The sequence below is a fragment of the Ascaphus truei genome, chromosome 1, assembly GCF_040206685.1.
Source record: "Ascaphus truei isolate aAscTru1 chromosome 1, aAscTru1.hap1, whole genome shotgun sequence".
Taxonomy (NCBI): domain Eukaryota; kingdom Metazoa; phylum Chordata; class Amphibia; order Anura; family Ascaphidae; genus Ascaphus; species Ascaphus truei.
The window spans coordinates 40,357,329-40,370,748 of NC_134483.1; the positions used below are offsets into that span (position 1 = coordinate 40,357,329).

At 42.3% G+C, this 13,420-nt stretch overlaps 1 protein-coding gene across 26 annotated transcripts in view; it reads right to left on the bottom strand.

Annotated features, from left to right (window-relative positions):
* TCF4 (transcription factor 4) overlaps positions 1-13,420 on the bottom strand; it is a 408,258-nt gene that overhangs the window by 4,718 nt on the left and 390,120 nt on the right. For 16 of the 26 annotated variants that reach the window (XM_075586755.1, XM_075586802.1, XM_075586737.1 and 13 more), the window contains 3 exons: positions 11,398-11,533; positions 3,653-3,815; positions 1-222 (listed from right to left, as the gene is read on the bottom strand). The exon at positions 1-222 is cut by the window's left edge and continues 8 nt beyond it. In XM_075586755.1, coding sequence (XP_075442870.1) covers positions 1-222; positions 3,653-3,815; positions 11,398-11,533 — 521 coding nt within the window. The remainder of the gene's footprint in view (positions 223-3,652; positions 3,816-11,397; positions 11,534-13,420) is intronic. The other 10 variants (XM_075586811.1, XM_075586773.1, XM_075586747.1 and 7 more) reach the window with 1 other exon arrangement.

Genomic DNA, 13,420 nt, shown 5'->3' on the forward strand with positions numbered 1-13,420 from the left:
TGCTGTTCTAAGCTGAGTATTACAGCCACTGCTTGATGTAGTATTAGGAGCTTTGTCTGCGGCTTATCACTTTTCAAATGGAGTTGCACCATTCGTCCCAACTCCTTGAAAGCCTCGTTGATATCGCGCACACGGAGACGTTCACGAGCATTGTTCGCCATCCTCCTTTCCTTCTCCCTTTCTGCCTTCTGCTCTGGTGTTAGGTCTTCATCGTCGTTATTGCTAGGAAATTATTGAGATGTTTAAATAAAAATACTTCACATCGAGTCACCAACCTTATGTCATGCTCATCAATGTTACTGCCCCGCACCTCTGGAATGCCCTTCCCCTCAATACCCGACTAGCACCCACTCTATCCCCCTTTAAGACCCACATTAAGACACACTTGCTTAATCAAGCATATGAATAGCACTGTGAATTATACTGGACACATGATATAAAGCTTAGCCCCCTGCAGACGCACTTACCAGAACTCCCTCCTACTGTCTCTGTACGTTCTCCCCACCTACCAATTAGACTGTAAGCTCCTCAGAGCAGGGACTCCTCTTCCTTAATGTTACTTTTATGTCTGAAGCACTTATTCCCATGATCTGTTATTTATATTATCTGTTATTTATTTGATTACCACGTGTATTACTACTGTGAAGCGCTATGTACATTAATGGCGCTACATAAATAAAGACATACAATACAATCAACATATCATGTGTGTATGTCACAGGTTTAAAAAAATACTTATTTACATGGACATAGAATGAGATGCATACAAAATACTTTTTTTTATTTTTTTAAAGGGAAACAAAAGGTTAATTGTTTGTAATAATTTGTATGGTTATACACACTTTGGTGTTTGTACAGATGTAGCCAGACTTAATATCCCTGCTGCCGAGGGGACCCGCGGAATCCTGACAGCGGTATCTCCCGGCAGCGGGAAATCTCTTTGTGGGGGATCCCATTCGGGAGAATGGACCCACCCACAGTTGGTCGCGGTTTTTACTGTCCCCGGAGTCGCAGCATTTTGATTTTCATCCAACGGCTCCAGAGACAGAGACAAGAAGAACCCAGGAGACGTGTAAAATGTTTAAAAGCAATTAAAAGCAACAATCCTATTTGAAACCAGGGGGTTCTCAGGTGCTGAATCTCACTTTTGTGAGCGCTGGCCACCGTGTTGACCAATAGGATCACAACTGGCTTCCTATTAGTCAAAGGGTCCACAAGATTTGGTGGCCATATTGTTTCCCCAGGAGGGACACTTGTCACTGGCGAGTAGAGCAGCAATTATCTCTGGAACTGGAGAGTCCCAGGCCCTGAGAATAGTGGACCAACTCCAGGGGACCTCATGGTTAGAAATATGTATAAAACAAAAGAAACCAATTAAAAAAAAATTACAGACAGTATTTCTGCTTTAAAACAACATTACTTCACTGCAAGCGTTGAATTAATATTTGATATCATTATACAATAGTGTGTATTGAAGCTTGTTAAATCGACTGGTTTTAGCAACACAAGTAATCATATGTCAGTCTGTCTGAACCAAAATGATTACATCAAAAGTAAAAAGATGTGCTAAACATTATTTGTATTTGGACCTTCTATTTTTCTGCATGTAACTGTTAAATGTGCTCCCATAAGATGCATGTAAAGGTACACAGCCATATAAAACAGGCAGAGCCATGTATAGGTACAGAGCCATGTATAGGTACAGAGCCATGTATAGGTACAGAGCCATGTAAAGGTACAAAGCCATGTATAGGTACAGAGCCATGTAAAGGTACAGAGCCATGTAAAGGTACAGAGCCATGTATAGGTACAGAGCCATGTTTACACTGGCGACACACTTTATTCGAGCTCGGCTAGTCCCACGAATTCGGGTATACCCGGGTGTATTGAGGTTTGTGACTGTTTTCTGCCCGAGTGCATTGAGGTATTTTCCATGCAGGGATTGAAGCATTTTATTCCCGCTGGCTGCAATACTGCACAGTATATATATATATACTGCATTACAATTCATGAATTTATGCCATCTGGTAGACACGCGAAGCATTGCAGCCTATTAAATCCTAATCATTATCATTTAACAGATCAGCCGCCCGTCAGCCAGGCATGAACCCAGGCTGGGAAGGCAAACGCAACGGGGCTTGTCAGAGGTGAGGAGCGGCGCATTCCAGGTATCTGCCAGGTACATACTGGGTATTTGCTCGAATAAAGTGTGTCGGTGCAGTAGGTACAGAGCCATGTAAAGGTACAGAGCCATGTATAAGTACAGAGCCATGTATAGGTACAGAGCCATGTATAGGTACAGAGCCATGTATACAGTAGGTACAGAGCCATGTATAGGTACAGAGCCATGTATAGGTACAGAGCCATGTATAGGTACAAAGCCACGTATAGGTACAAAGCCACGTATAGGTACAGAGCCACGTAAAGGTACTGTAGCATAACAAACTATCTTTGCAAAATACATATCACTGCAAAACCTTTTGGATTTAGTGGATTTGCACATGTATTGGCATACAGTACGTCTCCCCTTGAAAACAAATATACAGCCCTTTATAGTAATACAGCATTTTATGTATAAAGTTATTGATGCCAAAATCCCCTCTCCTTTAAGGTAATATTTATGGAAGCAGTATAAACATGCAAACCCTTTGTAGGCCTGCCAAGGTAATTCTATTTGATACCTGTCCCCACAGCTTAAAAAAACACAGTAGTAATCAAAATAAGAGTCCAATACGGATTTCTCTTGTGGAGGTTGGTGCGGGGAAATAACCACAAGGGACATGCAGAGCGTATCACTAGCAGAAAGTATGGGCAAGATGAGCACAGTACCTACAAATGTTCTGCCTATGTTCTCTTTGTTGTTACAAGTAGGATGTTCCCATAGTCATCATTGTTTACAATGCTAAATTGTGATTAGGAGTGGATGAGGCCCTGAACTTGGACCACTGCTTTACCATGGTTTCAGATTCATATTTTCCAGTAAGTATTTCTTTTCACGTTGACAGAAAAACAAGAAAGTTGTCTAGAAAATATCTTTATGTAGACATTAATATAGTCCTGTCTGTTTTTCTAAATCAAGAATTACCATCAATGTGGTTTCTGCATCCCCCTGTGCATTTCAGAACATTTCCGACATATATGAAACCAATATCAACATTGATTATGGAGAGAAACCCTTCAAAGATCAATATTGTACTCAAATGAGCACATTTTTGAAGAAGCACGTACAAAATATTAGCACTTTTGAGGATACACTACACAATTTTGCTGGCTCTGCAAAGCCTCTGTATTCTAGAACACATTCTTTCATATTATTTCACATTGTTTCATAAATAGCACTTACAAAGGATTGATCTGGGGTGAAAAATTCTGAGAAGAAAAGGCATTTTTCGGAAACCTCAGGCAATAATGATAAGTATGTGGTATTAGGAGTGAGGAGATACGATTTGTCCCGTTTTTTATTGCAGTTGTGGGTTGTTTCAGAGAGCACATTTCTGAAATGATAGTGTCCGAAAACAGAACAGGCCCTTGTTCCTTTTTAGAAGCCGTTGGAGAAGAAACAGTAACCATGTTTCTCCTTAATCCATTCTGTCCCCATCATCAAAACCCAGTACGAGGAATGAAATGAAGTGACACTATTATATACGGTTACCTAGATTCTGACCTCGTAATTGATTTGATATCCTTCTTGTCGTCGTCTAATTTCTTGTCGTCAGAAGATTTAGAGTCCTGGAGATTTTCGTCTCCCTCGTCGTCGGATTTGATATCAGAGCTTCCCGGAGACAGGTTCTGCGCTTGAAGTCCAGTTGGTATGCCTTCGAGAAAACACATAAATGTATAAGTACAGTACATGCAGCTTTCAAAAAGGAACATTTAGTGCAGGGGTGGCCAACTCCAGTCCTCAACGGCCACCAACAGGTCAGGTTTTAAGTATATCCCTGCTTCAGCACAGGCGGTTCAGTCGAAGACTGAGCCACCTGTGCTGAAGCAGGGATATCCTAAAAACCTTCATTGTCTAATCAGGTTTCTAATGGAGAAGAAAACAGTGAGTAAAGGTGCTGAATGTAAACAACTACACCGAGTTTGACTCAGGGGAACCCGATTTAAATCCCTTGTGACCTTGGGCAAGTTACTTTATCTCCTTGTGCCTCAGGCACCAACATAGATTGTAAGCTCATCTGGGCAGGACTGTGTCTGTAAAAATTCCTATCTTACTTTTAGTCATTGCCTTGGTCTTTCATAGGACTTGGAATCTAGTTGTGTATCATCTTTGCCCAACAATGGTGATTTCTTCTTGCGATATGTCCGGCCCACTGCCATTTTAAATTGTACACCCTTGCAATTATCTCACAGGCTATTGTTTGCTTCCAAACCCATTATTTCTTTTTTCCTGCTGCATTCTTATTTCAGGTAATACTCAGCGTGCATTTCTCCATACTTCTAAGTTTGGTCTGAAGGTTAATGGTCCACGTTTCTCCTCTATATGAGAACACAGGCAAATACTGGTTGAATACTGTCCTCCTAAGGCACAGTGGAAGGTTGCCTTGAAAGATTGTCTTGTTTCTTCCAAAAGCGCATCCCATCTTCATTCTCCTGTTGATTTCATTAGAAATGTTCCCATTCATTGATTCTTGCTGGTCAAGGTAGACATTAGTTTTAAACTTCTTCTAGTTCTATTCCTTTCATTTTGATGTTTGTAGAGTTTACGCAGTTGTTGAACATCACTCTGGTTTTGCTGAAATTGATATAAAGGTCCACCTACCTACTTAGGTGTGTCAGTGAGTTCTCAGATTTGTTGCCGGTTGCAAATCGTAGGTGAATCAGGTATACTCTGTTGATTTTAATTCCCCTTTCTTCTTAATTCAATGTCTTGAACAATTCTTCAAGTTTTGCTATGAACATCTTTGGTGAGATGGTGTCCCCCTGTCACACACCCTTGCTAATCAGTATCTTGCTTGTATCTTAATACATTCTAACTGTGGCATTCTTGTAAATGTTCCTTATAATATTAATGTACTGTACAGTTCTTCTGACTTGTTAATGCCTTTAAAATGCTTTTTCGTATCTATGAATTATAAGATGAGAAGTCCTCCCATGGGGGAGGGATGACACGGTGCACAGCAAAAGAAAGGTGGCTGACTGGATCGCAGTGAAAAAAAGTGTATTGCTTAATAAGTCACATACAGTAGCAACAGATGAAAAAACCACACAGTGCTCAGCCTCTAACGCGTTTCACGCATCGTAGCGCTTTGTCATGTGAATTATTGAGCAATAAACTTTTTTTCATTGCGATCCAGTCTGCCATCCTTCCTTTGCTGTGCACCGTGTCATTCCTCCCCCATGGGAGGACTTCCGCTATTGTTCCTGTCGACAGTCAAGTGCACGAGGATTCCTGAGCAGTGGTGATCAAGGAGATCGTGAGTAATACCACCTCATAGATCACACACTTATTGATATGTTCATGGACTTATGTTTATTCTCCAGGAGATTTCAGGACGTGTGTTTGTCACTTCAATGTGACTACATTACCACCTTCCCTCCCCCCTTCCCCACAGGGTGTTCTTTTTAGGGTGTGTGTCTCTCCTTCATAGGAGGTTCTACCTAGTTTCATGATTCATGGACATTTAAAGAAACCAGAAGTGTTTTTCAATGCCTACTGTACATGTTTTTCTCAATTTCTGATTGGAAGTAGACTGGTAGTGAGGATAACGATGGCAATGCTCCATTGTCCTGGAAAGTTTCTGTTCTTCAAGCTCCGTGTAAAGAGTTTTGCAAGGATTTCCCTTACTTCTTTGCCAGCTTCCTTCATAATTTCAATTGTGATTCCATGTTTTCTGGGGGCCTTTCAAACCATCATGGATTTAATTCCCTTTGCTACTTCTTCTGGAAGGATGCATGGCACATCATTGATGGTTTTGTCACAGTCTTCAACTGCTTGATTATGTCCTGGTTATCTGTGTTCCTGTACCATTTATTGTAAAAGTCCTCGACTCACTTTTATTGTTCATCCATTTTCTTGTTCGAATGCAATGATTTTATTCTTACCAATCATAAATCATACGTAAACCCCATCCTGAAGGGTTACTAGCAGTGTTAGTGTAGACTAGACAAAACAAAACACAAAACAGCGCACAACGCTCACGGTGAAGTAAGAATGAACAATTTATATTAAAAAGTAATTCAAGGTTTTGCGTACATCAGATAAAGGTAAAACAGGCATGTAACTGTAACTATGACAGTTGTTACCACTCAGGTATCAGGATACAGGAGAAGGCTGCAGCGGATCACCCAATGTCAGGAATCTGCAGTCATATCAGGTTGTGCTTTCATCTGCTAGGCTCTTTAGAAGCGGAGGGTTCCCTTTAGGCTTCCACGTAATCCAGGTAGATAAGTCCCAAGCTCCGTTTAGAAGTAGCTGGTAGAGGGACAGTCTCACCGATCAGGGTCAGCTCTGCCTCCCACGCCAGCTTCACTTAACCAGCAAAGTGATAGAATACTAAGGGTACTAGTAGATCAATAAAAGTATAATTCCAACTAGTTTCGTAGCAACTATAAAGGCCACTTCATCAGGGATTCCTGACATTGGGTGATCCGCTGCAGCCTTCTCCTGTGTCCTGATATCTGAGTGGTAACAACTGTCATAGTTACAGTTACATGCCTGTTTTACCTTTATCTGATGTACGCAGAACCTTGAATTACTTTTTAATATAAATTGTTCATTCTTACTACACCATGAGCGTTGTGCGCTGTTTTGTGTTTTGTTTTGTCTAGATTCAGGGTCTTGGACCACCCTATCACAGCAGCAGACGCTCCTTATTGGTAACCTAGTTACTTATACTCCCTTGGGTATTAAGTGGTTAATGCACTTTATTTCAATTCACTCTGTTTATTCATTATAGTTGCGCACTTGTACTGTGTTTTTCTTTAGTGTAGACTAGGCCTGCCCTGAGTTGCTATGGGGATCTAGACGTCACGCAGGGGTATTTAAGGAGGAGAAACGGATCCGGAAGGTTAGGTTCCAGGAGGACATGAGGAGAGGGGCCTCGGGGACAGTAGACACCCATGTTCTCAAGGTAATAGCATAGACCAGGCCCCCATACAAACAGGTTATAGAGCAGATCAAGCAAATAAAACATAGGGAGAAAGACAGGTGGACTATAAAGTCCTGGGAGAGAAGATAGGCGGATGTTCAATGTGTGTAAATATTTTCTGTATATAGCGTAAATATTCTGTAAAAGTGTATATTTTAATTTAAGTTTGTTACTTCTGTATTGATGTTTGTAAAATTGTTTTGTTTTTTATAATAAAAATACCCTACTTTGTTATATTCTAGACAGGGACAGTAACCTTGTGAGTTAGGATCCCTAGAGAAGACTAAAGAGTCCAAGATAAGTGCCAAGTATGAAACGGCATGCGCTAGAGGGGCCTCAGTTATGAGGAGTCCCGGATGCCGGTGGATCGGCTCTGACTGCAGATCTGCATATACATTCCCCTCAGACTGAAGTGGAAGTGGCAGTAACAATAATGGCTAAAGGTTACATATACCCGCTATGATCCCAATGTGCCTAGTTTTACCGAAATAATGAAGAAAGAGGTTCCACAACTATTAGGAGGGGGGCCCCGGTCTTATCACAGTAACGGAACAAGATATGTACCTTCATTCAAGTGTTAAGCAAGGGCACTGATCGAAGAATAGTATTCATGTATGTCTGATGTGAAATACAGTGCCACGTGCCAATATATGGATGAACGGTCCCCGTGTTTGGGGACACAAATAAATGACAGTTGTGCTATAAATGTTCCTGATGCTCATTATTATACCGCCTTGCTATGTCATCACCCAGCCGCCTGAATTCCCGCACCCCGAGTCAAGGTAACCATGCGTAGTAGCCATATACACACCACACTGATGTCACCTCCCTAGGAAGGCGGGCAGGGAGGGTTACACATATTTTCTTTAAACCTTTGTAATCTGTGATAATCTTTCCCATATTAACGTTACATTTTCCTTACATCTTCAGTTACACGCTTGCAGATAGTCTTTCACAGCTCTGAATACTAATCTTTTGCTCGAGTCTTGGGATTACTTAATTTCCTCAGTCACTGTTTTGTCTCGCCTGATATTTTCATGGCCTGTCTTTGGTAAAGAGCTTCCTACTACAATTTTCATACATTTTTAACGTTTCTTCCTGCATCCTGAGCCAGCTGAAGCGATTTTGTCTCTGCTGTTATTTGTAAAGTTCTTGCTGTTGATAGTTTCTGTCTTTTTTTTTTTTTTTTTTATCGGTTTTCTTCTTTCCATCTTGTCATTAAGATGTAATTTTTATCGAACCAATCGGTAATCTAATCTTCTCTCACCACCTCAAAGTGACGGGAATGTAGCAATGCGTGTTCAAGAACATATAGTGGTTCTAGTGCTGGTAGGTTCAACCATACTATGAAAACATGAACAATATACGCAGCTAAAGTGGGAAAGGTACTTGCCAACATGTACTATAGTTACTGTATGTCCTCAACCCTCACAAATACATACATGTATGTATGTATGTATGTATGTATGTATGTATGTATGTATATATACATATATATATATGTTGTATGTATGTGGCTGCTACACCTATCCCTCTGCAAACTGATGACAGTGGAGCAGTGATCCTGTTATCTTCACCAGTGGTAAACTATATGCTGCTCATCCTGCTGCCCCGGATTCCTGCTCTTAGCTGTGGCAACGTATTCATTTAGTTTTTTCAGATACATTCACTAATCATGATTGGAATATAATAGACTTAACAAATGTGGAGTTTTTTCCTTGAACATTGTATTTTGGACTGTATCCTGCGCAAGGGTTGATCATTACTGTCTGAAGAATATACAAGTTCTGTTAGATATACTAAGTGCTACATTCTTTATGTTCACCACTTGATCTAATTTGGTCTTACTATAAACCTTGTGAGTGTGTGCTTTAGACCAGCGGTTTGCAAAGTGGGGGGCGCGAGATTCACTGTGGGGAGCGCGGGGTTTACAGAGGCCCCGCGCGTTTCCCGATGGCATTTAAATTAATGCCGGGGGAGCTTCAAGGCCTCTGTAAACTTCACCCTACCTTGAATCAGACGGCTCCTGGTGACGCATCGCCATGGCAACACGGCGTCAAATGACGCCGTGGGGTAATGTGACGTCGGGTTGCCATGGCAACGTGATGTCATGACAGCAGGGTGTCTGAGTCACGTTAAGCAGGGGGGCGCGAAAAGAGGGGGACAGTCGGCAGGGGGCGCAGGGGAAAAAGATTGCGCTCCTTTGCTCCACCATGGTTATGTGTCAGACCGGCCGGACATAGTGGTGGGAGGCTTATTACATGCCTCCACACCCTCCATCTATTGTTGTCCATTTGGATTATATCTTTGGTGTGTTACAGAGGAAATCAACTATTTAGGTATCATGAGGTGTTAGCTATATTTGTCCAGATTTAGGAGATACTGTTGATATACAGTATATATATATATATATATGTGTATGCCCATTTTTACTGTTCAATTTAATGGTCGAAACCCTTACATATAAATCAGGTCAGTAATGCATGACTATCATGTATATCCTGTATGAATTCTTATTAAATTGTTAGCAAAATTATCTTGTGGTGAGAAAAATTCCTAACACCAAAATGTTATTGCTCATTTATTGACCTTTAGTAAAACTAGATCTACAGTTTATTATACCAGTATTACATTATTATATAGGTTTTATTATAAAATAATCTGGGTTACCCTTCGTACAACAGCAAATATATATATTTATAATATATCTAACAAACACTTAGCAGGAGCGGTAATTCATTCGTCAGATAAAAGCAACACTCAGATCTCCTTTTAGTATATTTGTATGTATTATTTTTCTATTAACCCAGTTAAATATGTAAACACACACATACACACATATACTGGTATATATATAAGTGTGTGTGTATATATATATATATATATATATATATATATATATGTATGTAGTCAAGAGGACTGAGAGCACGACAGAGAAACAAGCAGGTTTAACATTTTGCAAACATGGGTCCATGCTCTGCATTTTTTGCATCTCTAAAGAGTTCTCCTCATCATCATTGGACTTACTGTCCAGCGTCTAGGCCATTGCTGCTCCCACACCAGCTCCTGTGTTTCCAAGGGCTGTACCCTTACTGTACATGCACTTTATTCAGCTCTCCTTGTGAGCGGTATCCAAATTATTTGATTAAACTGATTTCTTAACAATATCACGCCATGCAACACACGCTTCTTTGTCTTTGTGCATGTATGTATGTATCTACTATATATATATGTGAAAGCACTGTATGTTTGTCTACATGGCCTGTGTCCCTAGGGGAAATCTCATTGGTCCCTTGGGCCGCCCGCCCCCGCACACCTCTCATTGGCCTGAGGCGGAGTGACGGCCCAAAACACACACACACACACACACACACCACCCCCCCCCCCTCGCTCTCTGCGGCTCACCCCTCACATAGACCGCTCCCCCAACTGACCATCCCCGAGAGCGCTCCCTACGGCTCTCACCACCCATAGGCCACTCCCTCACCCGGCGCTCTCCCTCACCCGCTCACCCCCCGCTCAACCCTCCCCCCGCTCACCCCCCCCGCTCGCTCCCCCCACACACACACTCCGCCTCTCCCCGCGAGAGGCACAGCACCTCCTCACCGGAGCGTGTCAGCCTCGCCGCGGAGGAGCCCGAGGTGGAGGAGGAGGGCGGCCGTGACCCGGAGGAAGAGGAGCGCAGCCGTGTACAAGGTGAGTACACGCAGGGGAATGGGTTATTTACCGCGTCCCTGACTCCCCCTGCCCTTTGCCCCCCCCTACCCTCCCTACCCCTTGCCCCCTGCCCTCCCTTCCCCTTCCCATTGCCCACTGCCCTCCCTCCCCCTGCCCTTTGCCCCCTGCCCTCCCTCCCCCTGGCCTTTGCCCCCTGCCCTCCCTCCCCCAGCCCTTTGCCCCCTGCCCCCCAGCCCTTTGCCCCCTGCCCCCCTGCCCTTTGCCCCCCCTACCCACCTGCCCTTTGCCCCCTGCCCTCCCTCCCCCTGCCCTTTGCCCCCTGCCCTCCCTCCCCCTGGCCTTTGCCCCCTGCCCACCCTCCCCCAGCCCTTTGCCCCCTGCCCACCCTCCCCCAGCCCTTTGCCCCCTGCCCCCCCAGCCTTTTGCCCCCTTCCCCCCCTGCCCTTTGCCCCCTGCCCCCCCTACCCACATGCCCTTTGCCCTCCCTCCCCCTGCCCTTTGCCCCCTCCGGCGTATATATATATACACACACACCCACACATACTCCTTTTAGCAAGAGTGTTGCCTTATTAGCAATGCACCTTCCTTTAAAACGAATGCAGTGTAATTTCTTATTTAGCCTACTCACCCCGATATGGATCCTGGGGGGGATTCAAGTCCGGTGATGTAGCAGACTGAACAGGTAGCTGTGGAACGGAAACCTGGTTTGGCACATGTGTGTGACTCCCCCGTAGGCCGACACCATCTTCACGATGAGCTCCAACCTGAATGAGAGATGAAATAGAGACTTACAGGAACGTACGGGGGTTTATCAGAGAGGAAAAGGAGCAGCACTGAGGTTTGCTATATGTTTTCTACTGCACTCCGACTGATGTATAAGCCTGAATCTGAGAAAGAAAAGCAGACCTTTCAGCCAACATTGATTTGGCCGTTTCATGGAATTCACTGATAAAAGTCAGCATTTTTTTTTTCCATTAAAAAAATTCGCTTTTTGGTCTAGAGAACCCACATTTCTTTTCTTTAGAGGTTAACATCTCTAGAAAAGTCACCAATTTTTAGTTGTTTGTTTGTTTTTATTTAACAGGGGATACTAATAGAAAAAAAAATGTGCTGGCAGAAATGCACTAGAGGGCGCTCTTGTTCTACCCAACACCAGAAAGAGAAAATAACACTTAACACTCAGTAAGATGCTGTGTAGCACACTTAGTGACAAATGTGGAAGAGTAACTCAGGCAGGTAAAACGTCAAATTGTCTCCCTGGGTGCTGCAGTGGAGCGCACTGATTCGTACCAATCTGTCTTCCATCATGTCCGCCAACAGATCTGACAATTATCTTAATGCCCATATGCTTAATTGTGGGCTTCTCAATTCCCCCATTGCAAGAAATCCTGCTGGAATTTGTATTTGGCATTCAACGTTTATTTCAAGGGATAACATTCTCAGGCCTGTCATTTTCACCCCATAATGCCCTCTAATCCTCTGCTTGTGGTAGTTACATCGGTAGCTGACAGGGCCCCTTCATTGGTACAAATAAAACAGAATTGGAAAGGGAGTGGCTCAGTGAGGGGAGCCTGGTTCAATTCCTAGTGTTGACTCTTTGTGACCTTGGACAAGTCACTTTATCTCCCTGTGCCTCAGGCACCAATAACATCGAGTATAAGCTCCACGGGGCAGGGACTGTGCCTGCAAAATGTCTCTGTAAAGTGCTACGTAAAACTAGCAGCACTATACCAGAACATGCTATTATTATTATTATTATTATTATTAATGTCGCCTTCCCTTCCAAATCGAGCATCCCGTTTTCTAAAATGAATGCTTACTGTATTTCACCAACAGCGCTGTTCTAAATCCCAAAGTGCCCGCCCCTCCTCTCCCCCTCTGCCAATATCCTACCTCAGAAAAAATACCAAAAAATGTTAAGGAAACACACCAATAATTTTAACCTGCAAGTCAAATTCAAGGAGATGACAGCATTTGAACATGCCTTTAACACTGGTTTATGCATTGTAATACTAAGACACAGAGAAATCAAGAACTGTCTGTGATTGCTAGTTTTGATAAAGCATCATAGAAATACAACACAATGAATGTTTGTGGTAACAAAAAAGTGACCAAGTGTCTAATATTAAGAGCCATTGTTCATACTTTGCGTATCTTGACTTAAACCGGAGTATAAGCTATATTATATGAAAGAAAGAAAGATTAATTAGTATTTCTCCTGTTGTTGGGATTTGTATGACACTGATTTTCTAAGACTATCTGCTGCATATCCAGCTGCCAGGCCAGTCAATCCTAATCCCCATCTGGGTGCTTTCTGTGGCTTAAAACAAAACAAAAAAAAAAAACGGTCACAAAATATACCAAAAAAGAAAAAAAAATCAACTGCACAAATTATTTTGTTTAAATTACATTAGTAATTGAAGGGTTTTATATTAAAACCACTAATTGATTTTATATATGTATAAATAAACTTTCGTCATGTACCTTATTTACACCTATATGTAAAAAATTGAAATATATATATATCATTATTAATATACAGACATCATAATTAATACATAAATATCTTTTAAAATATTACATATAGGTGTAAATAAGGTACACAGGGGAAGTTTTTTTTCACTCCAAAGATTTACATTATGACTCTGGAG